This window comes from Sitophilus oryzae, unplaced genomic scaffold (genome assembly GCF_002938485.1).
Source record: "Sitophilus oryzae breed Bouriz unplaced genomic scaffold, Soryzae_2.0 scaffold_1385_pilon_pilon, whole genome shotgun sequence".
In the NCBI taxonomy this organism is placed as follows: domain Eukaryota; kingdom Metazoa; phylum Arthropoda; class Insecta; order Coleoptera; family Curculionidae; genus Sitophilus; species Sitophilus oryzae.
In genome coordinates, this window is record NW_022146043.1 from 233378 (window position 1) to 261005 (window position 27628).

Sequence of the window (27628 nt, forward strand, 5' to 3'; positions counted from 1 at the left end):
TCAGATTACTTTATATAATCCTAAGATATGAGTAAATATATTTCGATAGTTTCAGAGATATTAATAAATGCATTAGAAAAATATATTTTTCAGTCTTTCTTAAAAAAATTATTAAAAATACAAGAACAATCCGGAAATCAAAACTATATTAGGCATTTACTTTAGATGGTCTGTCCTGACTTTGCTATAAATATGGTAATCGTAAATCATACAGGATGCTCAAAGTTCTACGCCAAACTTTCTAAAATATACAATAATTTTCCTTCGTTTTTTTTTTTTCAAATAAAACACCCTGTATATTATTTCTTCGATAGATGGAGAATTAAAAAATGAACTATATTTTGATTCTTGAATAGTAAATTATAATACAAGTTAGACCTTCTGAAGATATCAAAATATCTCACAATATTTTTGATTTTTTTTTAGAATTTTCATAAATTATTATATTTCACAAATATTTTTCGTATATTCGCTATTTAAACCCCTGTATTTGTTTAGTTCGCTGTTTATAGTCTTTTCTATGGTGGCAGCATAGGCGGAAAATTCACCAAGCCTATACCGGGTGTATCTCAAATGTGGCTCCCCCTATAACTTTTTTATTTTTTCAGATAAAAATCGAAATTTGGTATGTTAGTATATGACATAAATTAGGATTGATTGACGTATTCAATTGTTTTTGGTCACTTCCTGTTTCACCGGAAATGACTACAACATTTGATTTTTAAATGGCACCCTCGGTATTTTTTTATTTTATTCGATAGACAATGACATTCTGAATAGAATAACATATGATATGTCAACTTTTGACATTCTCGCTTAAAACAAAATTAAATTTTAAAATTCAATCTAGAGTGCCATGGTTATGTTAAAAATACTAATTCTTAATCAAAGAGCCTTGGAAAAATAGATTTGATTGTCTATGTTTTTAGTGCTTTTCCTGGCCAGTTAGAAAATGCTCATTTCGTATTTTTAATCATTTTTCAATTTTTTCAAATGGAACGAGGGTGGCTCATTAGCATATTTTAAAAAAGCATTTTGTTATGAATAATTTGGTACCACACACTTGGTATTTCGAGTCAAATTTTCGTTACGAACGAGCAAGTTTTAATTTGAAATAAACCATATGCGAAAATGTCAAAAGTTGACATATGATATGTCATTCTATTCAGAGTGTTATTTTCTATCGAATAAAGTAAAAAAGTACCGATAGTGCCATTTAAAAATCAAAAGTTGTAGTCATTTCCGGTGAAACGGAAAGTGAGAGAAAACAATTGAATACGTCAATCAATCCTAATTTATGTCATATACTAACATACCAAATCTCGTTTTTTTTAACTGTAAAAATAAAAAAGTTCTAGGGGTGAGCCACTTTTGAGACGCACCCGAGAGCTATTAATTATTATTATTAAAATGAGAATATTATCACTTATAGAAAGATTCATAAGAATAAAGTTTTAATGTACAATTAGGTACAGTAACTCTACCATTTTATTTAAATATCGAGATAAATATGAATTTTGATCAAAATATGCATATATACCAAAAGAAAAATCAGCAGATATAAACCAAAGTTCAATGGTTCTTGTTACAACATCTGTTTGCGAAATAGCTCAAGGTTTTGCATCACACACTTCAGAGAAAGAACAATTATTAGAAATCAGTCATGTGTATGCACCTCTTTTGCATCTAATAAAAATTGTAACGATGGAGACACTGCACCCATTTCTTGTAAACTACATAACAAAACTTTTGTTATATTGCGGCTATTGAAATCGAAGAACAATATGAATTATAATTTTTTTTTTTTGTTTTCACTCTTGGCTTTAGGTCGTTGGGGTTGTAAAGATGTTTCTAGATTTTGTTCATTATTTTTTTATTTTGTGACGACGTTTCGACAGTATATGTCTTTTTCAAGCCTCTTGAACGTAGATTCTTACAGAGTTAAAATTTATTGTGTTGTCCAGTTTAACAAATTTTAACTCTGTAAGAATCTACGTTCAAGAGGCTCGAAAAAGACATATACTGTCGAAACGTCGTCACAAAATAAAAAAATAATGAACAAAATCTAGAAACATCTTTACAACCCCAACGACCTAAAGCCAAGAGTGAAAACAAAAAAATATATAGTATACAGGTCAAAGAAACGAAACAAAAAAAAATGAATTATAATTTCGTACTATTAAGTATGTAGGTACAGGCTTTTTAGAGGTATTTAATACGATACCTGTTGGAACATAATAAGTAATAATAGGAACAACAAGTAACTAGACTCTATTTTTGGAAGTCCTTGTCTTCAATAATTATCTATAGTGTTTTGGTAAGCAGGGCCCTAATGCTTATTTAAACCTAAAACTTCCTTTATCTTATTCCGAGTTAGTAAAAATTACCATTGCTAAAAGATTGCCTAATTCTGTATACAGTAGCGAGATTATAATTTTTTCGATTTTTTTCTTCTTAGAACTCGCATTTTATTTTCTAGAAACATGGAGAAAAGAAGGTAGTTTTTCCTTTTTCTGAAAATTTGAGACAGTATTAGATAATTTTCCACGACACTTGTAGTTTTTATGATAACCCTGTAATATATTTAAATACTTCTAATTTCTTTATTTAAAATGAAATGAAAACAAAATGAATTTTTAAAAATTTCAAAATTTGAAAACACTGACTCTTCCTTCTTTATTCATTTTTGAATCCGTTTGCTGAATCCGCAAGCACATATCTCCTATTCCCGAAAGGCCAGAGTACCATCTTTATCTGCCAACTCTGAGTTCAGAACTAGTTAAAGCCTCAATACTGTACAATGGCAAAAAATGTACAATCATCTGCCTTTGAATATCAAGTCGCTTTCATTCTTTCCCGCATTTCGCAAAGCTCTAAAATCATACTTACTGGAGAGTACTTACCTATATGCAGTAAACGACTTTTTTGTTGATGTTTAATCATGAACAATTTTGAATTTTAAAATTTTGATCCCACACCCGGTATTTCATCAGCCGACTATTTTTGTTAAAATAAAAATAGTTTGGATACCTAGGTCGACTCAGCCTTAAATGAGTACTTGGGATTCACAATCCTGAGGTAATAGGCGGTTGAAGCGTAATGCTAGCCCCATTACCTTCCTTGTATACCGAACGACTCTAGTATGACAAGCTGTACATTGCTACTCCCAAGGCGTTAAACGGGAGCTATTATTATTATTAAAATTTTGATCATCTCATACACTGGTGAAAAGTCGAGTATTTAATTTTATAACTCTTAAAATTATATCCATTTACAATTTTCCTCTTGTAAAATTTTATTAGTACGCCTTTTTTTTGTATTCTGGAATCCATGTATGTTCTATTTGTAACTATAATGACTTAATTTTATTTTTTTGAATTGTATGATTTTTATTGTATATTTTTTTATTATCTATTTGTATATTTTTTGTGCTTTTGTTTGTTTTGTAAATGCTTTGTCGATGAAGCTATTTTAGCCCTTTGCACAATAAAGCGTTATTTATTCTAAGCAACAAATCTTACTGGTTAAATTATAATTGCAATATTTTTTGTGGAGATTAAAAAAACTAAAGAGTAAATATAAAATTTACTATAAATCTAGAGGGGAATGAACTATTAATTGCCGTATGCAAATTTAATTAACAAAAGCATTTAATTGAAATTCATATTCAAACAATCTCGGTATATACATATTACGCTTTAGTTCTGACCAGTAGTATTAGGCACAAGGTCTACTTTTAACTGATGCGGTTTGAGAAACCATTTACTTAGATTTTATTAGTAATAATTTTAACCGACAAAACCCTCGACAAAACCTAACCACAAGGTCACATGAACAGACCACACGTTATTTTAAAAAGTAACAACCAACAAAATAAAATTCAAATATATTAACTTTTTTATATTTATAAGCCATTAATTTGAACCTACCAATACAGAATAATACAAATTATAAACTAATATAGTGTTTTGTATCTTTTCTTGTATATTAAAATGTATAATTTCCCATCATATTCACCAATCTCCTAAAAACTATGTTTATACTAAATATACACACATGGCCAAAATTATTGCATATAACGATATATTTATTTTATTATGATTCTTTTTATATTTTTGGACATATTAGCTTACTACACGACTAACTAATATAAAATTAAAAATATAAGTGCAACTAGGCTGTTATTATAATTTTATTTCATAATGAGTGAAAATCAACAAATCACATTTCATTTTAAACAGAAAATATTGAACTCACAGCTAATAGTCTGTATTGCCCCCTCGAGCCTCAATGCAAGCTGTGAGACGACGAGGCACGCTCTCAATTAAGTTGTCCAGAAGATGTTGAGGAATGGCTTCCCATGTTTCGCGCGCAGCAATTTTCAATTCTTTTAAGGTACGGGGGGGGATCATTCCTTTTGGCAATATGGCGTTTTAGCATGTCCCAAGCATGCTCGATCACACTCATATCTGAAGACATCGGTGGCCACCATAGTTTTCTTATACCCTCTTCCTCACAAAATTTGCGAACCGCTAAAGTGCGATGGGGAGTAGCATTATCGTCCATGTAAACAAATTCAACCCCAACTGCCCCTCGAAATGGACGCACAATAGGCTCTAAAACGTCTCTAAGATATGAGGCACCTGTTATTGTGCCATCAATAAAAACAAAAGGAGTTTGAGCTCCGTGCATTATACCTGCCCATACCATAATGCTTCGCTCTTGAAACGGGACACGGGGTTGAGCTGCATTCAAGCGTGCTCGTCTTCCAAATACTCTCCAGACCAAAGTTCGTCGCAAGTCTGACACTAGGCCTATTCTTGTTTCATCACTAAACATGACGAAATTCCAATTAGGTCCATTTGCTCTCATCTCCTCAGCCCATTGTAGTCGCGTAATTTTGTGCTATAAATTAAGCTTCAGAACACGTAGAGGCCTCTTTAAATGTAATCCTCTTTCATGGAGTCTTCTTGCTATGGTCTCTCTTGAAACATTTACTCCTTCAAGGTGAGCTAACTCATTTTTAATAGCAGTACTACAAATTGGCTTAAATATTAGGCTTTTGGGTAAAAAATAGCGCCCTAAAAGGCATATTTTGCATTATTTTTTATTTTGGCCCCCCCTAAAATAATTTTCTGTATCCGCCCCTGCCTTGTTTAAACGACAGCCATATTACTAATTATATTATACTAATTCAAAATTATAGGTAGTTTCATGACTGATTGTATTATTGTGTAATTTACTATTTCAGCCTGAGTAATATAGTCATATATTACTTATAGTCTTATTAGAAAATATTCAGTCATCAACGTCCATAGATTTGTTTAGTACTGTAGGTTTTATTCATGAAATATATTACCATACGTATGAGATGATTGTAAGTATAGTTGATTGAACATCTCTCTTTTCCTTTATCAACGGTATAATTATGTAAAAAACGATTCGTCGCGCGTCAAATAAACGTTAAAACGAGTGGATTTCCCCGGTGAATAACTCGATAATTCTCGATATTCAGCTTCTGTTTCTGACGCCAAGTGGAAAGCAATGACAATACGCAGAATTTGACCGCAAGAGAATATACTGCTTTCGCTAATAACTTTTGAATGAAAAATTAATTGATATCCGGTCATTCAGTTGTTAAATATCCATCAAAATCGCTGTTATTTACAATTCTTAAAATAATGAGAATTTGAATAATTCTTCTTTGTCATTATTATGCATTTCAGTGTGGCATGGAAAGTTACACAGATATTTTTTATGCAATACAATAAAAGAATGTTGTAACAAGTAGTTCGATGTGGCTTTTCATGTAATACTGACTGAAAACATAGAAACAAAATTCTTTAAACGAGTAAACCATAAATGCAAATTTACTTAAAGGTCAATACGTGCGATATATTGGAAATAATAAAATTGCTTATGTTAATATAAGTAGGGTTTCCATAATTTTCCGATATAAATCAGATAATACTGACATATTTGACTGTTTATTCATGAAGTAATTTTGTTCGTTTCAATTTTGTCTAGTATATCGACATGCTGTTTGTATTAGAAGAAATTGTGTGTGTACTATGTGCGCATATTTGAAGTGAAACTACCGTCTGTCTGTCTGTCCGTCTGGGAACTCCATTCAGGTACCTCTATCCACGTGCCGAGTTTGGTTCCAATCGACCCATAATAAGAAAAATCCTGATGATTTCGTCCATTTAGAGGCATCGGTTCGAAACGTCGAAGGCGTCATCCTGTAGCCCGTCCCCAATTATGCCGAAATCGACCTACATTTTTTTTCAATATCAAATCCTTAAGCGACCCATACATTATCAAACAAATTGCGCAACAAAGCGATGCGCAACGTTGCGTTGCACAACTCCATCATCACCCATACACTTGGTAACATTTTGGTCAAACTTTTTATTTAAAGTTGTGCATTGTTCGAGAAACAAGCGACGTCCCGCTAAAAACCGGCTGATGGCAACTAAAATATTGCACAACGAAGCGCAACACACACATACACTACACAACGTGCTGCGCAAATAGTCCCGTTGGACAAAAAAATTAAAACATTCTTGAAACTTATCAAACAATTGCGCAACGCATCAAACAGGGCCATACATTGGCAACTCGTTGCGCAACAGCCTGTGTTGCGCAATTTGTTTGATAATATATGAGCCGCTTTAGTCCCACCCTGATGAAGATGTAAACGAAACATCGAATCCAACTTTGCAGGGTGGGACCGTGTGCGCCGTCGCTCACATAGCCCATCACAATGTACCGTTTGTGTCCAGGAAGGGTTCATAGTTTCATAGATGTCGATTTTCGAAAGAAATCGGTACATTTATTTTATTTCGTATATTTTTCATTTTATTGATTTTATGGAAAGCACTGTTCATTAAAATGTTGTATCCTATGTTATAGCGCTTGTTTCTCTCTACAATTTCCTGTCTCACAATGTACTGATGGTGTTCAGGAAGGGTTCATATTTTCATAGATGTCGATTTTCGAAAGAAATCGGTACATTTATTTTTTTTCGTATATTTTTCATTTTATTGATTTCATGGAAAGCACTGTTCATTAAAATGTTGTATCCTATGTTATAGGGCTTGTTTCTTTCTACAATTTCCTGTCACACAATGTACCGTTTGTGTCCAGGAAGGGTTCATATTTTCATAGTTGTCCATTTTCGAAAGAAATCAGTACATTTATTTTATTTCGTATATATTTCACTTTATTGATTTTATGGAAAGCACTGTTCATTAAAATGTTGTATCCTATGATATAGGGCTTGTTTCTCTCTACAATTTCCTGTCTCACAATGTACCGTTTGTGTCCAGGAAGGGTTCATATTTTCATAGTGTATTTTTGTGTTCCAAAGACTTTGTTTTTGTTTTAACTAATTAACGTTAATTTTAATAAAATGTTCTTTGAAAGTAACATTGGTAACATTATTACTGAAATCCCGGGATCCCGAGATTCGGGGTTAAGAATCCCGGGATCCCGTCAACATAAAATTGTCCGGGATTGAATCCCCTACTATATACCCACCAAAGTTGGTCGCAATCGAACAACATCAATTTTTGACGTTTCTTACGTCAAAATTAACTGTTACAATGACACGTATCGTACACGGTAAAGTTGACCTTGGTCTAATCTATCGATATACCAAGTTTTATTTAAGTCGGACGATTTTTTGATTAGATTCATTGATGATGGGTTTTCATAGTGCACGAAACGTCGTCAACATACATTCCGACTTTCAGCCCCCTTAGCTCAAATAGGGCCCGAGTTACGACGCTCCAAGGTCAAAAAGTCAACGTTACCACTTTTCATTGCGTCTCGTAGTGTCACCGGCATTCAATTATTTTTAATCCCATCGCGCGTAGAGAAGTTTCACTTCAAAAATAGCTTTTTATTTTTATTGGCATTATCCCTGAAAGTTGCAATGATTAAATTTACTTTTTTATCGATTTTCTGATTACTTCTACGAAAAATTCACGTGCATTAGCCCAGTGTGTGCTGATTTAAGCGACTCTTTGTATCCATGGAAACGGATAACCCAAAGAATGAACGAGGAGTTGATTCTGAATTAGGCTTTTATATTCGTTGCAGTGGTGTTTTAAGCACCTTAGTTTTATTAGAAAGGATAAAATTAATTGAATTTTTGCTTTCAGAGGAAGCTAATGTATATTTTATGTTGCTTATTAATGGGTCATATTTTCCGACTAATATCTTCTTTATTTTTTTAATGGTATAAAAATAACTTTGCCGTATAATATATTAGCTACTATATTAAATTGTTAATGCTAATTGTTATTTTTAGCCGAGCATACCGACAGGTATGGTAGGCTATTAAGATCGACAAAAAAAAGTTTTTTTAATTTTATTCAAAATGAGTTATTATTATGAGTATAGACCTAAATACAAAATATTTTCGTGGTGTCTGTTTGTCTGTCTGTCCGTCTGTAACACGATAATTCAAAAACCGCTAAACCTATTTTAACCAAATTTGGCACAAAAATACTGTGGCACCCGAGAATCTGTCCATTAGTTTTTGGTGGGGGTGGAGTGTTGGTAAGGGGGTATGGGAGGGGGTTAAAAATTAAAAAAAATCGTAACTTCAAAATTACATTAGCTAGCGAAACGCGGTTTTCAATTTAAGATTAGGAATAATATTTGCAACAAAATTTGTAATAACATCAAAATCAGTCAAAGTCGCAGTTAAAAAAATATCAATTATGGGCGGCTATTCGTCCCTCCATTTTTTTTAACCAAATTAGCTACATTTCAATGCATTTTTATAACTGGCTATCTAAATAAATAACGAAAAAAAATAAATTTAATTTTGATCATTTGACCGTATCAATAAAGTAGGTTATCATCAATCACTACTACAATTACAAAACTAGGTCAATAATTTTAATTTAGATTTACTATAGTTGGTTTTATTACAATCACATCATATGTTTTTCGACATGAAAAGAATATTTATTTATTTTACCATTCCTATCAGTACGTAATAATTTAAAATTAATCAAACAAATACCAAATTACTGACCATTAAATGCATATAAGTGCGTCAAAATAATAGTACATTATTTTATTAAGAGTAAAAATGATACTTTTTCTGGCGAGGCTGTACGTTTGACTTAACTATTACACTATCAAATTTCTTTGTCAAAGATTTTATTTAAAATATATTTTATGAAAAATTTGACAGTGTAATATGTGTGTGATTTTATAAAATGTTGTATATATAATTAATTGTATATTATCAGTTGGTTTTAATATAAAAAAGATAAAATAATTTAAATAATAAAAGAGAAAAAAATATTTAAAAGTGGACAACGCTGTGCCGGTCAAGCTTAATCACCTGACCAAAAGTTCATTAAATATGAACTATAATGCTCTATTAAATATGATCAATACGAAGAAGTTATTCACTGTATTGGTTCGAACGTCATTCGTTTCCAAAAAACAAACACAAAACATAAAAAATACCGTTTGATACGTTCACTGAGCCCGTTGGGGTTTTACCAGCGCTACCATATACACCTCGAAGAATCGATGGGTTCTCCCCCATGCTCCCCACCACCCCAACGGTCGGCACGCTCTCTGTTCAAATCAAAATCACCCAGAAAGCCTGCTGTCGACCGCGCGAATTCAGTCAAAAGCGCTCCTGCGGCCGTCACTCGTTCCAGCAGGATTTAAAACGACCGTCAGTGAGTCTGTGATTTATTCTTCTTGACTGAATATTTCGTAGATTTTGTATTAAGTGCTAGTTTTGTTTAAAGGTTTCTTTGATCAGTGATATTATCTTATAGAAAGGTAAATAATTGTGTTTGAGTTTGTGTATAATGTTTCAATATACATATAATATTGTTTTGAGTGTCTGAAAAAAAAGAGCGCCAAAATTGGGGAGCAGAATTTTTTTAAAATATTGTGAATTGATTGAATGGTGTTTTAAATAGATCTCAGAAATATTTAATTGTTACAAAAAATGTATTCTAGAAAACTGCTGTATATATTTTATTACTTGGACCAGTACTTACAGTGTTTACATTTTATTTTTTCTCACTTTTAGCGGACAATATGATTTTTATTTTTGGTGTTTACTTTTATTAGAAAACAAATTATAGAATTTTTTGGTCAAGTTTTGTTAGTTTTTTAGATTTTAAAGCTTTTGAAATGTTTGCTAATCATACACATATATTTTCTATGCCGCACAATAAGAAGAGGATCTCAAATGGATGGTTTGTCAAAAATTAATTTAGTTTAATTCGTTCTGGTCATTTCAACATTTTTTTCATTTATTATTTGTATGTTTGTGTTAGTTATCCAGCTTTTCGTTATGTATGGCTATATAATACAATTTTGTGACCATTAATTTTGAAACATTATATTATATTCATCTATGTTTTAAAAATCACATATTTAGATGCTTTTGGCATGAAAAATTATGGAAGATACAGTTAATATACATGCCTAGAATATACAGGATGGTCCAAACTGTATTCCGGAAACTTCGGCAGCATATTCTGCAGATAAAAATAAGTAAAAAAGTTCGAATAAATATGTCCTAAAATGCGTTAGTTTCGGAGATATAGGGTGTGTCGAAGTTCCATTTTTATTTCTTTTTTTTTCAAATAATTTCTGAAGTAACGTCAATATTTGGTATCTGGGAGTTTTTTAACATGCTATATTTGATTTTGATATCAATATGACTCCTACTTGTAGAGGGCGCCACTTACATGTTTTTTAACTGTTTTGAAGACTAATACTTGTTCGTCCGTATCTGTATAAAACTACTGAGTAAAAAAATATATATTTGTCACGTTTTTTTACGTAAAAAATGTCTCTTGGTAAGAATCTCTACGAGCAACCGTTTCCAAGATATTTTGAATGAAAATAGTCAATACATGTCATTATTGACAAAAAATAAACATGTTGAGTAGATAGTTATTTGACTGAAATAATAAATTTGGGAATTTTGTTTTAACTGAAGACCTACTGTAGTTGAAAATATTGACAGACGTCTACTTATCATTTTTTCTGTGAATTTAACGTGGAATTATCAAAACTACTTTATGTAGAAACGAATCATGGACAGACAAAAATGTTCAAAATTGATTACTAATCGAAAAAAAAATATAAGAAAACATATCTGTATAATCATTCTACCTAAAAGCAGGATTTGATTAGTATTATACCTATAAAATAAATTTCAACTCCTTGCTATGAACCGTTTAGGAAAAAATTATCGTTAATATTGTTATTTTGGTTTGCCCTATATAATAAGACACATTTGCATAAAAATGTTAGATCAAAATACTCGTATTATTTAAGGCGTACGAAAAAAACGCATTAGATATCTGAAAAGCTATCACCTCCTGACTTTTTTCGTATACAAATTCATTTACACCCTGTATATAAATACTCGTAAAAAACTCTTTTTATTTTACACTATTTTAGAAGTTTAAATATTACGTAATATATTTATCTACTATGTACAAATAGGAACATAATATTCATTGTTGCATGATGCTTGTTATTTTATTTTACTCAGTATTCAATTATGTTCCCTTGGCTGTAAATTGTTAAATTGGAGGGCTGCATTGAAAGACGCACTTAAACGTCTCCTCGCGTTTTAACAGCCCTTTTGATTATAATTACACAGTTCTCGTGTTGCAGAAATGGAGGCAAATCAGTTTAGGGAGTTCGGAAAGGCCATGATAGACTACACGGCCGAATATCTGGAGAATATTCGAGATCGGTAAGTAGATTATTAGAAATGAAAAGTTATATAGAGCCACTTTATTTTTAAAGAAAATTTAAATTCTCTCTCAAAAAAAAAATAAAAATTTAGGAAATTATTGGTTAAATAAATAATACACACATATTTTTGACATCAATACATGCATTTTAAAGTTCAATAAATTTTGTTCTAGTAGAACCGATTTTGATTTTTTAAGAAATATGTAGCTTAACTATTTGACTTTTTAACATCTTTTTAAATTAAAAATTGAAGTGCTCATCTGTCTATTATACAAGAAAAATCAAAATGTCATTTAGGTGAAAGCGTTTTTTCCTGATAGTTCCTTTTTGTGATTTTTGTCAATAGCTTTATTTTAATTGGAGATGTTCGCTTTTAATGAAGACAGAGTAACGACTTAAAGGAATTTTAGCATTAAAATCATGCTTCTGCTAGGGTAACTTCCAACATACAAACAGTAATAATAACACAAGTTTACAAATTCGGGTCAACTTTTGGACCTTTTTTTTGGATGAGATCGATTCTTAACGTTATTTGATGCCCTGAAATCAGATCTTCAATCCGTTTATCAAGATTGGCTCTAGTTTTCGAGTCCGCGCATGGCAGTAGCACTGACAACAAACTTGGCCTTCACATTAAACTTGGCCTTATTAAGAACTTTGTCAAAGCGCTCAATCGCGAAGGACCGGCTTTCCAGTACTTAATCAAGTTGTTTCCAAAACTGTCATACACAAAAATCAAAGAAGGAATATTTGTCGGACATGATATTCGAAAACTAATGGCTGACGCAACGTTTACAAAATGTTTAACGCTTGATGAGGCAGCAGCATGGGCATCGTTTCAAAGTGTTGTTCACAACTTTCTCGGTAATCATAAATCACCGGATTACAAGCAAGTAATCGACAATTTGTTGCAAAATTACTACAAGATTGGAGCTCGAATGTTTCTCAAGATACATTTTCTGCATTCACATCTTGATTTTTTTCCACAAAACTTGGGCGACACGAACGACGAGCAAGGAGAGCGGCTACACCAAAATATAGCGAAAATCGAAAGGCGATACCAAGGATTTTGGGACGAAGGCATGATGAGCGATTAATGTTGGACCCTAATCCGTGAAACAGATCCCAAGCAGTATAAAAGACTCAGTTCAACCTTTGTTCATTTCTGATTTATATTGACTAATTCAATAAATGACCGTTAACTGTCAAAAATAGAAAAATAATGAATTTATTGAATATTTTGAAAACTAGAACAAATCTTAAAAAATGGACTGCTGATTTGGATTCAGCTCCAAAAATTATCTTAGAAATTGCTTTTAGTTGCTCAGGTCCAAAACCGTGTATACTTGTGTAATAAGTCTTCTTGTCATGACAGTGACATTACGAAAACAATAATAAATTGTTTATTAATTAACTATTAGCCTTTATTGTTATTAATTGTTACTGTTTTGTTCAAAAGCGAACATCTCCAACGAAAATAGCTATTGTGATGAGTCAAAAAACATCTATCGAGAAAAGATGCACCTTCATGATGAAGTAGTTTTTAATTCTTTACTTTGCTAAACCATTCCGAAGGATGTTTCAACCTTTCGCCTGTATATGAACATTTAGTTTTTCCTCGTATAATAGACACATTAGTTAGACAGAGGAAAAATAGGCCTAAATACTTTACGAAATAGTTTCCTAAATATTTGTGTTTTTTTCTTTCCTATAAAAGCATTTTAATTATTACTATTAGAAATCAATGTATATTTAACTTCTTTCTGTTTATTTGTTTTCATTATTAAGTAATACTTTTTTATTTATAGCCGAGTTCTGCCTACAGTTGAACCTGGATATTTAAGACCATTAATTCCTGAAAATGCTCCAGAAAAACCAGAAAAATGGGAAGACGTGTTAAAGGACGTCGAAAAAGTTATAATGCCTGGGGTAAGTTAAGTATTTTTTCCCTTATGTCGCATGTCGTGGCGGATGCGCCAGGCTTCAACTAGTTACTTAATAAAGAATTAAGGTTTCAGGGGACATATCTCTTTCATCATCAAGGGCATAAAGCGATGAGAATAAAGAAAAAACTATTTAAAATTGCTAAATTTAGTTCCATTGATAATAGTTTACACATAGTAGCTATTTTCTAAGTGGCGGCTCGTGGGAAAACATATCTAAATACTATTTTTGGTAAATAAAATCTATCCTAGATTTCATGCAAGAAATCACATGATTATTTAATCTTATAAAGTGTTCCGTGAAAATTTCATAATACACACAATTATATACTTATTTTTGTTCTTCTTATTTTGACGGTTAGTATCGCATTTGTGCTTTAGAACCCTGTGCCCTTTAGGACCAGCCGCCACTGCTTATATTTAATAAAAATGTTGACATTCTGATGATTGAATTGTGATTTATCTAATATTGTAATGGAAAAGAATTTTTGTGTTTAATTGATATTAGAAAATGATTCTTTTTTAATTAATATTATCTTTCCAAAGGATCTGAAGGGAAACCTTCGAAGATGCATATCATTACTGTAGTTATTTTAACACTACTATTATTTTATTACTAAAGCTAATGTTCCACACACAATTAACTCAAAATATAGCTCGTTTACTTTCAAATTAGATTAAGCAATAGGCTTTGTTTTGCCACTATTATTATTATGTAGGTCAAGTTAACTTAATCTTTTACAGATTTTTTTAATTGCTAGTAGCATTGAACTCGCTGTGAAATGTTGTTTAATATTGGTAAAAACGATTGGTTTCACAGTAACTTGAATTATATTAACAGAGTGAGTCACTTTTAGTGGACTTTTATTTTAAGTGCTTTTTTAGTGCCGAATATTTGCACTACTTAGGGATGCTTATTACACTCACCGTCACGAAAAACGGACACCTTAAAATTTTCATGTATTTTAAAGTTTTATATACTGTGTTCTAGTGGACCGATTTTGATGAATTTTAAGCAATTATGAATTTATAGAATGCCATTTTATAGGATCCCAGTGACAAAAATTATATGAAGAAGTATGGACAAAACCTATACGGACAGAAATTTTAAAATATATATTGTATATTTTAAATCTAACACTAAAAACGACTTAACTTTGTTGCATATTGTAATTGTTACGATGTCACATATCTACTAGATTGACATTGTTAGAAAGTACCTATATCTATCTGTCTAATTTTTCATTTTCGGTGCCCCTGTGGATGTGAAGTTTTGGCTTTATTTTGTTATGACTACGTGCGCTTTATGAATATAAGTCTATCCAAAAAGCAATTACACTGACACTTGTGCCTGTGTTTTTAATTAACAAATAAATTGTATTTTCTGTCATTTTTTAACGTCATCTGTCAAATTTTTTCCTGACTTGTATGACAGACTTAGAAGGCCTAGGGCTTTTGTCTTTTTTTACACCAGGAATAATTATATTAAAAAATAAACACATTTTTTGAATAAAACGTTTACCTGATTTTCTTAATCAATAAATTTGATAGACTTGGTTAACAAACCGTGTTCCAGTGGTAAAAAAATAAAAACTAACACACTTTTTTTGAACAAAACAAAATAATTTTACATAAACAAAACTAGAAAAAGTCATTTTTACTACATCACAAGCAAATAAAAATTAATATTTAGCCAAGATAGTCATAATTTAGTCAAAATTCAAGATTTATCTGGATGGTGCCCAGCAGTACTTGGGGTGGCCAATGCTCATGCTAATTGTACCTATATTCAATGGGTTATTTATAGATATTATGTGGTGTTGTTTGTTGTTCTAAAAAACATCAAAGAAGTAATTGCCGTGCGTTACTAACATATTTTTAAGAATATTTTATTTTACATCATATCTTTCAACATAAAGGTAAAAATTTTCAACTGAAGTTGTAGTCTAAATTCAAACCTAAGTTAAGTCAATTTTTCAGTATAATTGAACCTTTTTAGACAAAAAATTGAACTTCAGTATTTTTACTCTTATTGTTATGTATACACTACTATTATTATATCTACTGCATTATTTCCAGATAACTCATTGGCATTCGCCTAGATTCCATGCCTATTTTCCAACTGCCAATTCGTACCCAGCTATCGTGGCAGATATTCTTAGCGGAGCTATAGCCTGTATAGGATTTACATGGGTAAGTATCGCAATTTCATACTATAAATTTTCATTACCAACGATAAATCGTGTTTGTGCCTTTCCAATAGGCACTCTTTAAAAGCAATAACGTTGAATTGCAAATTGCTTAGTTTATGACAATCATTATTATCAATAATGTGCTTCTAGTTTTATTTAATGTGCTTATAACGTTTTGTAAGTAATGCAAGAATATAAAGGACGTTATTTTAAAATAAAATATTTAGAGCTATTTATAATAGACTTTTTATTGCTACTGGATAATTAATAAAAAAAACTTGATTCTATAAATAATATGAATCCAATGCTATTATACAAGATATTGAGTTCTTACAAAGCAGTTATTTATTTTAATAGTTGTTCTAATGAAAACCATATACATGGTCGGAAACGCCTGGCAAGAATAGTCTATGAAGAGTACAGGTGTTTTTTTAAACAATAAGATGTACTGAACAAAGGGAGGAGAGCAAGCAAGTTCCCAAAAACATGAAATAAAATGCCTGATTAAGTGGTTATGTGATATTTCGCATTTTTGGACATGTAAATAGAACCAGAGACTATCTGTTGCCGACAGATAATGTCTACTTAAGGCATTAGAGGAATAAAAAAAAATAAAAATTGTCCCAATCTCTGCGAGTGTTATATTTCTACTCTTTGTTGGGAGTTTTCCCCTTAATTAATAGTTATTTTTTATATAAGACGATAAAATGGTATTTTATCGTTGGCCGAAAAGATTCAAAATTATTCGGGAGACGTTGCGTTAATGCAATTATCGTCATGTATATAACAATATTCAGAAATTATTATTTCAAGGAGTTTATTACAAGTAGAAAAAATATTGTGCTGGGTTGGCGTTGGTTTCTATGTAATTTGACAAATAAATAAAGCTGTCTCTTTAGTTGTCAGTTTTGAGTCAATATTTTTTAATTCTCTTTCGTGTCGATTGCTGATTGAATTGGAGCCAGAAATGACTCAAAACGAAATAAGTAAATTACCAACAGATATTCAGGCTGAGGCGACAAACGCCATATCCAAACTACTTCCATTTAAATCCCGAATAACTCATGAAAAGGTATACAACCATTTTCACAAATGGAAGCAACTAAAAAACGTGCGAGAAGAAATAAAGTTTTTAACCTATCCTCGCTGTTAAAGTATCATTTTAGGGCAATTTTAACAGTCGCTATGGAAAAAACTATATAAACTGGTCTCTAACTTTAGTTAAAAATCATTCGGATTTGGGATATAATATGGGACTGAGAATTGAAAAGCGGACTACATCTGAGGGAGAAGATAGGTCTGGTTGCTCTCTATATTCTAACCGTCTGTTTTATCTAGATTTCAAAACTCGATTCCTGTAGACAAAATTAATGAGATCTTAGCGGAGAAGATGTATCTTTTATCTCTAGATCAAAGAGACCTGTACAGTTTCCCAAATCAGAGCTATAGAGTTCTCATTGAGATCTCGAAAACTAAAAGAGATACGGGATGGGTTAAATAGAGACAAAGTTGAATTAAATGCCAATCAAAATGCCATTTTAAAGTCCGAATACTTTCGAAGACTTATAACAAAAAAAATACATTCTTATTGCAACTTCTTCTTTTTTGTTCTCCAAGATGTTATCACATTTTTAAACATCACCACCTATCATCCACTTTCTTTTTATAAAAACGGCCCAGGATTTTTTTATGAAGAAGAGAGCTTCCAAGGTCCCAAAACCTGGTGTTTTCGGTAAGATTTTACGAAAAAATCACCCTGTACATTTTCCTGTGTAATGTTGTATCCCCAATGCTAAGACAGACACTGATAAAATCAAGGGACATCACCATACAAAACAAAAAGTATTGGGATAAAGCAGTCTGTTGCAAATTGACTAAAAATTTTGCAGTATATCTCAATAAAGTAGCGACTCTATTCTCCTATGACTTTCAAGAAACAATGAGTCCTAAGTGCTGCATTTTTTTTGTATTACACTTCATCCATCGAACAGAACCGATTATAATAAATTCATCTGTTTTTTAAGTTTCCTAACATTAAACAGCCCTATCAGAAAATTTTCCCGAAAGCAAATGGCCGAAGGAAAATTGACCTAAAAAAAATAATTGTCAGGTCACTGTCATTATCAGGCCTTTAGGCCTTTATCATTGCCATCCCTGCCAATTTTTGTAAAATTGTATTTATTGTGCTTATCACCATCCTAGTATAAATGCCTAGTATGGCACTTGAATTTGTAGCCAGTAAAAAGGGCAAACAGGAACTCTTTCTCCACAGTTATTTGTATGTATAAAAATTATTATAAATACATATATACCGGGTGCGTCTCAAAAGTAGCCCATCCTTACAACTTTTTTTTATTTTTTAGATAAAAACGAGATTTGGCATGTTAGTATATGACATAAATTAGAATTGATTGACGTATTCAATTAATTGTTTTTGATCACTTCCTGTTTCACTGGAAATGACTACAAATTTTGATTAATAAATGGCATCTTTGGTATATCTCTACTTTATTCAATAGAAAATGACACTTTAAATATAATGCTTTGATATAATGACATATCATATGTCAACTTTTGACATTTTTACATGTGGTTTAGTTGAAATTGTAACATGCGGTTCATAACGACAATTTAACTCGAAATACCAAGTGTGTGGTACCAAATTATTCGTAAAAAATGTTTTTTTTTCAAATATGCTAATGAGCCACCCTCGTTCGATTAGAAAAAATTGTAATTTGCTTAAAAAATCGATTAAATAATCAAAACTATTTTTCCAAGGCTCCTTAATGAAAAATTAGTGTTTTTACATACACAACCATTCTTTGCTGATCCAGATTGGAATTTAATATGCGATTTTTTAAGCGAAAATGAAGTGGACATATGATATGTCATTCTATTCAGAGTGTCATTTTCTATCGAATAAGCAATATAATAGCAATATACCGAAGGTGCCATTTAAAAATCAAAAGTTGTAGTCATTTCCGGTGAAACAGAAAGTGCCCAAGAACAATTGAATATGTCAATCAATTCTAATTTATGTCATATACTAACCTCGATACTAAGAAACCACATCAAGTTTTTTTACCTAAAAATCTAAAGTAAGTCTAATAGAGTAATAAAGTAATCTAAGTAAAAAAAAAATTAAAGTCAATTATTTTGCTCCAGATCTTTTAACAACTATGTTAAATAATGAAATTAATAAATAAAAAAAATGAATAATAACTTTTTGTATTTTTTTCAATAGTTATTATAATTTACTTTCATACATGATTCATATAAGCATCATTGTTTCTGCCATCCTTCCATCGTATTTAATGATCCCTCGTAACGGTAAAATTCTTCCTTTTATCCTGGACTAAAATGAAAAGCCTGTTCTCCCGAGTTTCAACGGCACATTTCCGATTTATAAAGGATTTTCTCGAGCGTGCTTTCCGTCGTTTAATGCTGGAACGAGGTTAATTTTCATTCTTTCATACGAAAAGTGGATCTGTAATCTACTTGATTTTAATTTCCATTTGCCCAAGAAATTGAAAGAATCCATCTAAAGAAGTTAATGGTACTTTTCTGTTTCATTATAAATATATTAATATTGATAGAAAATAACTTAAATTAGCAAAAAAACATTTATTTGAATATTATGTTTTCAGCTACAATAATTATTTTTATACAGAACGATCAATAATGATTGAAATAGTTGCCTATTCTGATTTTGCTCTTCAGTGGGCAATAAATGAATCTGAATATTTATCGGCAGTATCACAAAAACAGATCAAAAATTAATTTTGTAAATAAAAAAATCTCTAAATATTTAAATTCGATTTTCATGATAATAAATCATGATTTTTAAGAGCAAAATGAATTTTTTAACTATACGGTCCTAATAGGGTCGTGTGCAAAAACCGTTGCTCATTATCTGTGGAGTACCTACTACCAATAAGTATAATGCTGTATTCACTTAAAAGTCAATTCATATTCAGTAAAAATAAAATTATAGTAATAAGTAATGTTATAATGGTATTTAAATAAATCCTCATTTTTTAGATTGCCAGTCCTGCTTGTACAGAACTTGAAGTTGTAATGTTGGATTGGTTAGGAAAAGCATTAGGTCTTCCCAAAGAATTTCTGGCTTGTTCTGGAGGCAAAGGTAAAACTTATTTACAAAAAAAATTACAAAAATACTAAAAATAAAGATACAAAATAAGTAAAATATTAAATTTAACTGTAAAAAAAATGAAAAATTATAATACTTGCATGCTGTATAGGACTTGTTTTTTTTTTAATTTGCCGTGCATTTGGCTTTTAAATGGGATATGAAATATACAGGATGGTCCAAATCGTATAAACTCGTGTCCTAAAATGAAAGACACTTCAAAACAGCGAAAAAACATATAGGCTATGCCCTCTACAAGTAGGAGTCATATTGACATCCTCACGTCAAAAAAAAAATCCAGACACCGATTTTCATCCAAAAATCGACTACTGTTCCGGAATTATTTGGAAAAAACCGAAATAAAAATTAACTTTCTACAGTCTGTATCACCGAAACGAAGCATTTTAGGACATGCATTTATAACAACTTTTTTACTTATTTTTCTCAGAAGAATATACTGCCGAAATTTTCCGAATACAATTCGGACCACCCTGTATATTAAATTATTTCAAAAATTCAATTGGAATTTGTCTATATTTTCAAAAATACTAATTTAATAAAAATTAATTTTCTATTCTTTTAAGGTGGTGGAGTGATACAAGGTACGGCCAGTGAAGCAACTTTAGTAGCTTTGTTAGGAGCTAAAGCTAAAGCTATAGCAGTAGAGAAGAAAAAACACCCCGAAATGAAAGAATCCGAAATTATCGCAAAGCTTGTCGGTTATACTTCTAGTAAGTATTTTTACAGAGTTATTGGCTAAATCTGATGAATATCACGTTAAAAACGTTGCGATTCTTTTGGATAAAATCTTGGAAGTCACGTAAAGGTTTAAATCAATACAGGCATCTTTTAGATTTCAGTATAAAATGAATACAATTTATGAATATAATTTCTTATTGGATACTTCCAAAAATATAAAACGCATTAAAAACTTTGAGGATTAAATACTAATAATTGGAGTAAATTAAAGATTAAAACAAATCTTGTTAGTAATTAGTAACAGTAAATTAAATATTAGAATTGTTTCAAAATAAAGAATTTAAATGAAAATTTCAATTCATAAAAATAATTATTATGAACATATTTAATTCCTATAATATACTGGCAAGCAGCGTTGCATAATTTTTTTCTGTGGCTTATCAAAATATTCGATCAGCTAAGATATACCTTTTAATTATTAGTGAAACATAACCCAATCCCTGACAGTCTATGTTTCGGGTCAAGAACACTTTGTGAATAGGCATATCAATATCAGTGTTTTTTTTAATTGTTTGTAGTTACTTTCTACTAGATGAATAACATTCTGAAACTTATACGCTCTCAAAATATCAGTATTATTAAATAGGTTATGTCTCTGTCTTTGTAGAGGGTTTATTCCCCCCTCTATAACTTTTATTTTTTCAGATAAAAAAACGAGATTTGGTTGTTGGTCACAATTGTTTTTGGCCTCTTCCTGTTTCACCAGAAATGACTACAACTTTTGATTTTTTAGAGAAAATGACACTCTGAGTAGAACGTCATATCATATGTCAACTTTTGACATTTTTGTTTAAAAAATCGTATTATAAATTTTAATTTAAAGTGTCATGGCTGTGTTAAAAACACTAATTTTTGATCAATGAGCCTTAGAATAATTAATTTGATGGTTTAATCTTTTTCGTGTCTTATCCTGGCCGGTTAAAAGATGCCCAAATCGTATTTTAAATCATATATCTCAATTCTTTCAAATGGAACATGGATGGCTGATTGGCATATTTGGAAAATCATTTTTTGCGAATAATTTGGTACTACACGCTTGGTATTTCGAGTCGTTCAAATCGTTTTTTTTTTAAATATATCTGATAATATATTTGATACGCGTCTTCCATGCAACAAAATGCTTATTTTGATAAAACAAATTGTTTAGAAATGAATGGTGATTTTGAAAATAATTTTTATTTTAAGAGAAGTCAGTGGTGTACCACTTTTTTCTCCAAAAATATTGAAGGTAAAACTCGTATGGACGGCACTGGTTGAAATAAATAAAATTCTTCGTACACCGAAAAAGGTATTTTGATGCACAGAAGACGTGTATCAAGTTTCATAAATATATCTATAATAAAATCAGAGATATTATGAAAAAAAGTTTAATCATAAATATTATATTTAATTATTTTATTATAAAGTCATTAAGGAACACCCTGTATCATAGTTAGTTACGGACAGTTGCTCTATAGAAAACTGTCAAAATGTAACGTTCTGATCAATGGTTCTAACAAAAAGCTTTACAGTGTCTATATGAAATAAATTAATCAAAAACTTAAAACTGTCTTGTTTTCGATTTGTATCATATTGTATGTATTTTATCGACATTTTCCAGGTCAAAGTCACTCGTCTGTTGAACGTGCCGGTCTCCTGGGAGGGGTTAGATTACGTTCTCTTCAGCCGGACGCCAGCAACAAACTCAGGGGAGAGACGGTGGAACAGGCCATTAAGGAGGACCGTGAAGCTGGCCTTATTCCTTTTTACGTAAGAGAACGAGTTTAGATTTTATCAGTAATGAATGAAAAGAGTTTGTACAAATTGCGACAAAAAAATTCGAAAAAAATAATATCGATATTAAAATTTATCATCGCAAATACTATAACATTAAAAAGCCGTTCTAAAGGTGTCTTTTATATTCGTAAAACACTTTATAAGATGATTCGTTACCTCACTTTATAAAGAAAAGATTAAATAGACATATGTCTGGAAATCAATACTAACAAAATTTAAGCCCAGATCATCTAAGTAGGTATATGTATATGATATAGGCTACATATTTTTACAATTTTATGAAAAGATCTCTCTTTCACTGCTTCTTATAAACACTCGTTGTTGGTGTGAGTGGTTTCTAGATAACAGTTGAAATTTTCATTATTTTTTTCATTGGCGCGTTGGCACTGTCTACTTGTACTTGGAGCAAGTGCACTTGGATACTGCTTGTATCTTATTACCTGTTTTATCCAAGTTGAGTTGGAAGGTTTAGTTAGCAACAAGTCTACTTTCTTGGATGCTACGAAGCTTTACAACTCGACTTGAATAAAACATGTGATACCATACAAACAGCGTACAAGTGAGGCGCGCTAAATATCCGTATAAGTATATTTAAATGGCAGAATCCAAGTTAGTGTATTTGATCCAAGTACCCTTGTACCGTGTCATCCGGGCTTTAAATCAGCTCCGAGATCCAAGCACAGTCCAAGTGTATTTGGCTCAAATACACTTTGTAACCGGGCTTTGTGGCTAATTAACTACTAGCAGTAACTAATAAAATATATTTTTGTTGTAATTATTTTTTGATTTAATATATTTCTTTCAGTGCGTAGCAACTTTAGGAACAACCTCATCTTGTACTTTCGACCGTTTGGACGAAATTGGCCCAGTGTGCAACGAAAACGAAGTTTGGCTTCATGTAGACGCCGCCTATGCTGGATCTTCTTTCATTTGTCCTGAATATAGGTACAAACAAACACATTAATCCTTAATTCAATAAGCAAATGTATTAATATTTTCTAGGTACTTAATGAAAGGCATTGAAAGGGCCGATTCATTCAATTTCAATCCACACAAATGGCTGCTAGTGAATTTTGATTGTTCCGCGATGTGGTTAAAGGATCCATCATGGCTGGTGAATGCTTTCAATGTGGACCCATTATATCTTAAGCATGAGCAACAAGGTAAAAATGAGCTATCTCGGAATTTATATTGATGTGTACCTATTATTGAATATACAGTGTGTCCCCGGATTGTGTTTACAAGAGGAAAAACTTTGTTATTATTGACATTTTGATAAAAATGCGTTCTTCATAAAAAAATTGCTTCTTCTAAAATGGTTAATCCCGTTTATATTTCCTCTACAATTCCTCTTTCTTTATTTAGGATCCGCACCTGACTACCGCCATTGGCAAATACCCCTAGGTCGTCGATTCAGAGCACTGAAGTTGTGGTTCGTTCTCAGGCTATACGGACTCGAAAACTTGCAAGCTCACATTCGCAAACACATTGCTTTAGCCCATTACTTCGAGTCTAAAGTCCGTGGAGATGACAGATTCGAAATAACGGAAGAAGTTCTTATGGGATTGGTGTGTTTCAGGCTCAAAGGAACCAACGAGCTTAATGAGGTTTTATTGAAAAAGATCAATGGAAAAGGTAAAAACTAAAAGTGTATTCATGGTAGCTAGTAAGTTTCTCTAACCGAACTGTATTTCGCAAACTTCGGCAGCATATTCTGCAGATAAAATAAGTAAAAAAGTTCGTATAAATGTATGTCCTAAAATGTTTAGTTTCGGAGATACAGGGTGTAGAAGTTTCATTTTTATTTCGATTTTTTCCAAATAATTTCTGAAGTAACATCAATATTTTAAAGAAAATTAGTGGGAGTTTTTTGACATGATAAATTTGATTTTGGTGTTAATATGAGTCCTATTTTTAGGGGGCGCCACCTACACGTGTTTTAACTGTTTTGAAGAGTAATCACCGCGACCTTATAGATCTATTGTGTATTCCCCTTTCTTGAGTTATAACGAGTTATAACTCATCATACAGTCTCAGGGCTTTAACAAAAGCCAGTATCTGAGACGGCTCGACAGAGGCCACCTCTCCATCCTCGACATCAGACGTACCAAGGTTCATGGCACGAATGGTCGTCGTCTCGGTGCACTCAGTGATAAGGTGTTCTGGTGTTTCCCCGTTTTCCCCACAAAATCTGCATTCGCCGTTGTTTCTCAGTTTCAGCCTACTGAGGTGTTCGTTGAGGAGACAGCGTCCTGTTAGAAACCCCGTGACAATCCGAAGATTGTTTTTACTTAAATCAAGGAAAATCTTTGATTTTTCTCGGTCATAAGTTCTGAGAAACTTTTTCGAGTATCTTAGACCGTTGGAGGACACCCATTCCAAGTTACGGATGGAGTCTTCCAGATTCTTCAGTTCCGCTTTTAGTTGGTTCCCGTTTGGAAAACAGAACGGTTCTGGTCCAGTTAGTGGAGTGTTCGCTCCTTTTCTCTAGATCATTTGCGCTAGATTGCCTTCTATCCTCGCAGCAGGCACTCAGAGTAGGAGGACTTATTTTCTTGCTCACTTGTTGAGCTTCTCTAGGCATTCTTTGGCCAACTTCGAATTGATGGTTACTGAGTTGATCGCGTTAAGTGCTGCTTGACTATCGGATAGGATGGCAATTTCCTGTTTTCGATAGTTCCTATCTAAGATAAATTGTACGCATCTTTCGATAGCGCAAATTTCTGCCTGAAGGATACTGGGGTAGGTGCCCATTGGTTCGGAGTATTTAGTTTTCGCCCCAAATACTCCTATCCCTGTCCCTGCTTTGGTTTTGGAAGCATCAGTATACCACGTGATGTTATGGTCTTTTATTTGCTGAGTAAGCGTTTCTTTCTTCCCAATCCTTTTTATTACTCAATACTACAGTGAGGTGTTTCTCAAAGTTGTAAATTCTTGGTATGTCATCCACTGGGAGTTGGAGAAATGGAATTTTCTTTTTGAGGGTGTTCCAAGCCCCTGACCTGAAAATTCTCCCAGTACTGTTTCCGTCAATGACCATTCTAATCATTGAACATTGACATTGACATAACTACCGACGACAATGTGCAGGGGTGTTAGGTCTAGAATGACCTCCATTGCTGCTGTTGAACATGTTCTCATGGCACCTGTGATGCAGATACATGCCAGTCTCTGTACTTTGCACAGGTTTTGCCTTGCTGTACAGTGCTCTAGTTTTGTATACCAAGCAACTGCTCCATAAGTAATCATGGGTCTTACTATCATGGTATACATCCAGCGCAAAATGTTAGAGGTGCAGCCCCACCTATTTTCCGCCAGTCTTCTGCATATCATGAGAACCTTTGTGGCTTTGCTGGTAATGTTCTTAATATGCCTGTTCCAGAGAAGTTTACTATACCTGTATAAAACTACTAAGTGAAAAAATATACATTTCCGTGACTTTTTACGTAAAAAATGTCTCTTGGTAAAAATTACTACTAGCAAAGATATTTAGAACGGAAATAGTCAATACATGTCATTATTGACAAAAAATAAACACGTTGAGTGGATAGTTATATGACTGAAATAACAAATTTGGGAAAATTTTATTTTTTTAAATTAGTCATAAATGTTTCTGCGAAAAATGATGATAAAACAGTTTCCTTTGAACTTTTGGCACAAATATTTCAAATTTATGATTTCAGTCTAATAACTAATCAAACTTTTAGTTAGGTATAGACATCTTTTAGTCTAATAACTATTTTATAGTTAATATGTTAGTATTGTTAGTTTATGCTAATGATGACAGGTATTGATAATTTCGATTCCAAATATCTCGAAACCCATTACTCGTAGCAATTTTTACCAAGAGACCTTTTTTACATAAAAAACAGCGGAAATGTATATTTGTATACTCAATAGCTTTATACAGGTACGGACAAAAAGTTATTACATTTCAAACCAGTTAAAAAATGTGTAAGTAGCGCCTTCTACAAGTAGGAGTCTTATCGACATGAAAATCAAATTTCTGATGTCAAAAAACTCCCAGACACCAATTTTCATCCCAATATCAAATTTAGTTCAGGAATTATTGGGAAAAAATCGAAATAAAAATGCGATTTGTACACCCTGTATCTCCGAAACTAAGCATTTTTGGATATACATTTATACGAACTTTTTTTACTTATTTTTATGTGTAGAATATGCTGCCGAAGTTTCCGGAATACAGTTCGGACCACACTGTATATACTTATACTGTATATATTTCATATCAAGCCATTTTTGAGACGCACCCGGTATTTCCCGATTTAATAATAATTAATAATGACGAATATGATTTCTCGTATTTAATAATAATTATTAATAATTTCAGGTGTTATTCACTTGGTACCATCAAAAATCCGCGATACCTATTTCCTCAGGTTGGCTATATGTTCAAGATTCACTGAAGAAAATGACATAGACGTATCTTGGAAGGAAGTTAAGGAAGCTGCCGACGAAGTTCTTGCCGAACAGAAACAATGAAAATGGCCGAGAATCTTCCACAGACTACGTACCAGAATATTACAGCTTTGGCAATCATGTTATTTGGATATATTTCGCTAAAACACGTTGATTTTTGCTCATTATATAAGGGTTAGTGATTGTATGGTTGAATAAAACTAGAATCGAGTTGTCAAATCCTAAACTGCCATTACGAAACAAAGTAATAAAACTATAAAAATATCTCTTTTCGAAAAATGTTGGTCACGACAGCATATATAAAATTTCCGATCTATTGGAGATATCTTAAATATTTTAATTTAAAATTTAATTATTAATCTTTATTATTTTATAATAAAAATTGTCTGTTTACTCTGGAGCTTTGAAAAATCATTTTATTTCGAACTGTATCGTAAAGCTTGATTTTCATGCATCCGTTGTCCATCGATACGTTGATATGATATTAATTTTATTGGTAGAATTTAAAGACTTTGAATGGTTAGAAAATAACGCAGGTTTTAAATGTATTGCATTTTCATGCCTCCTTTTATGGGATATACGTTCGTGTCATTTTATAT

At 31.9% G+C, this 27628-nt stretch overlaps 1 protein-coding gene across 2 annotated transcripts; it reads left to right on the plus strand.

Annotated features, from left to right (window-relative positions):
* Positions 1 to 9635: 9635 nt before the first annotated feature.
* On the plus strand, positions 9636 to 27426 carry LOC115875381 (aromatic-L-amino-acid decarboxylase-like). 2 transcript variants are annotated; one of them, XM_030890807.1, is made up of 12 exons: positions 9636 to 9822; positions 10231 to 10247; positions 11686 to 11767; positions 13578 to 13698; positions 15792 to 15905; positions 19946 to 20048; positions 20639 to 20785; positions 22414 to 22562; positions 23395 to 23534; positions 23592 to 23752; positions 23955 to 24224; positions 26941 to 27426. In XM_030890807.1, exons 2-12 carry the CDS (start codon positions 10241 to 10243, stop codon positions 27090 to 27092), a joined length of 1446 nt encoding a protein of 481 aa, XP_030746667.1. In that variant the 5' UTR covers positions 9636 to 9822; positions 10231 to 10240; the 3' UTR covers positions 27093 to 27426. The 2 variants fall into 2 exon arrangements, with proteins under 2 accessions (XP_030746667.1, XP_030746668.1); XM_030890808.1 differs by lacking the exon at positions 10231 to 10247.
* Positions 27427 to 27628: the final 202 nt, after the last annotated feature.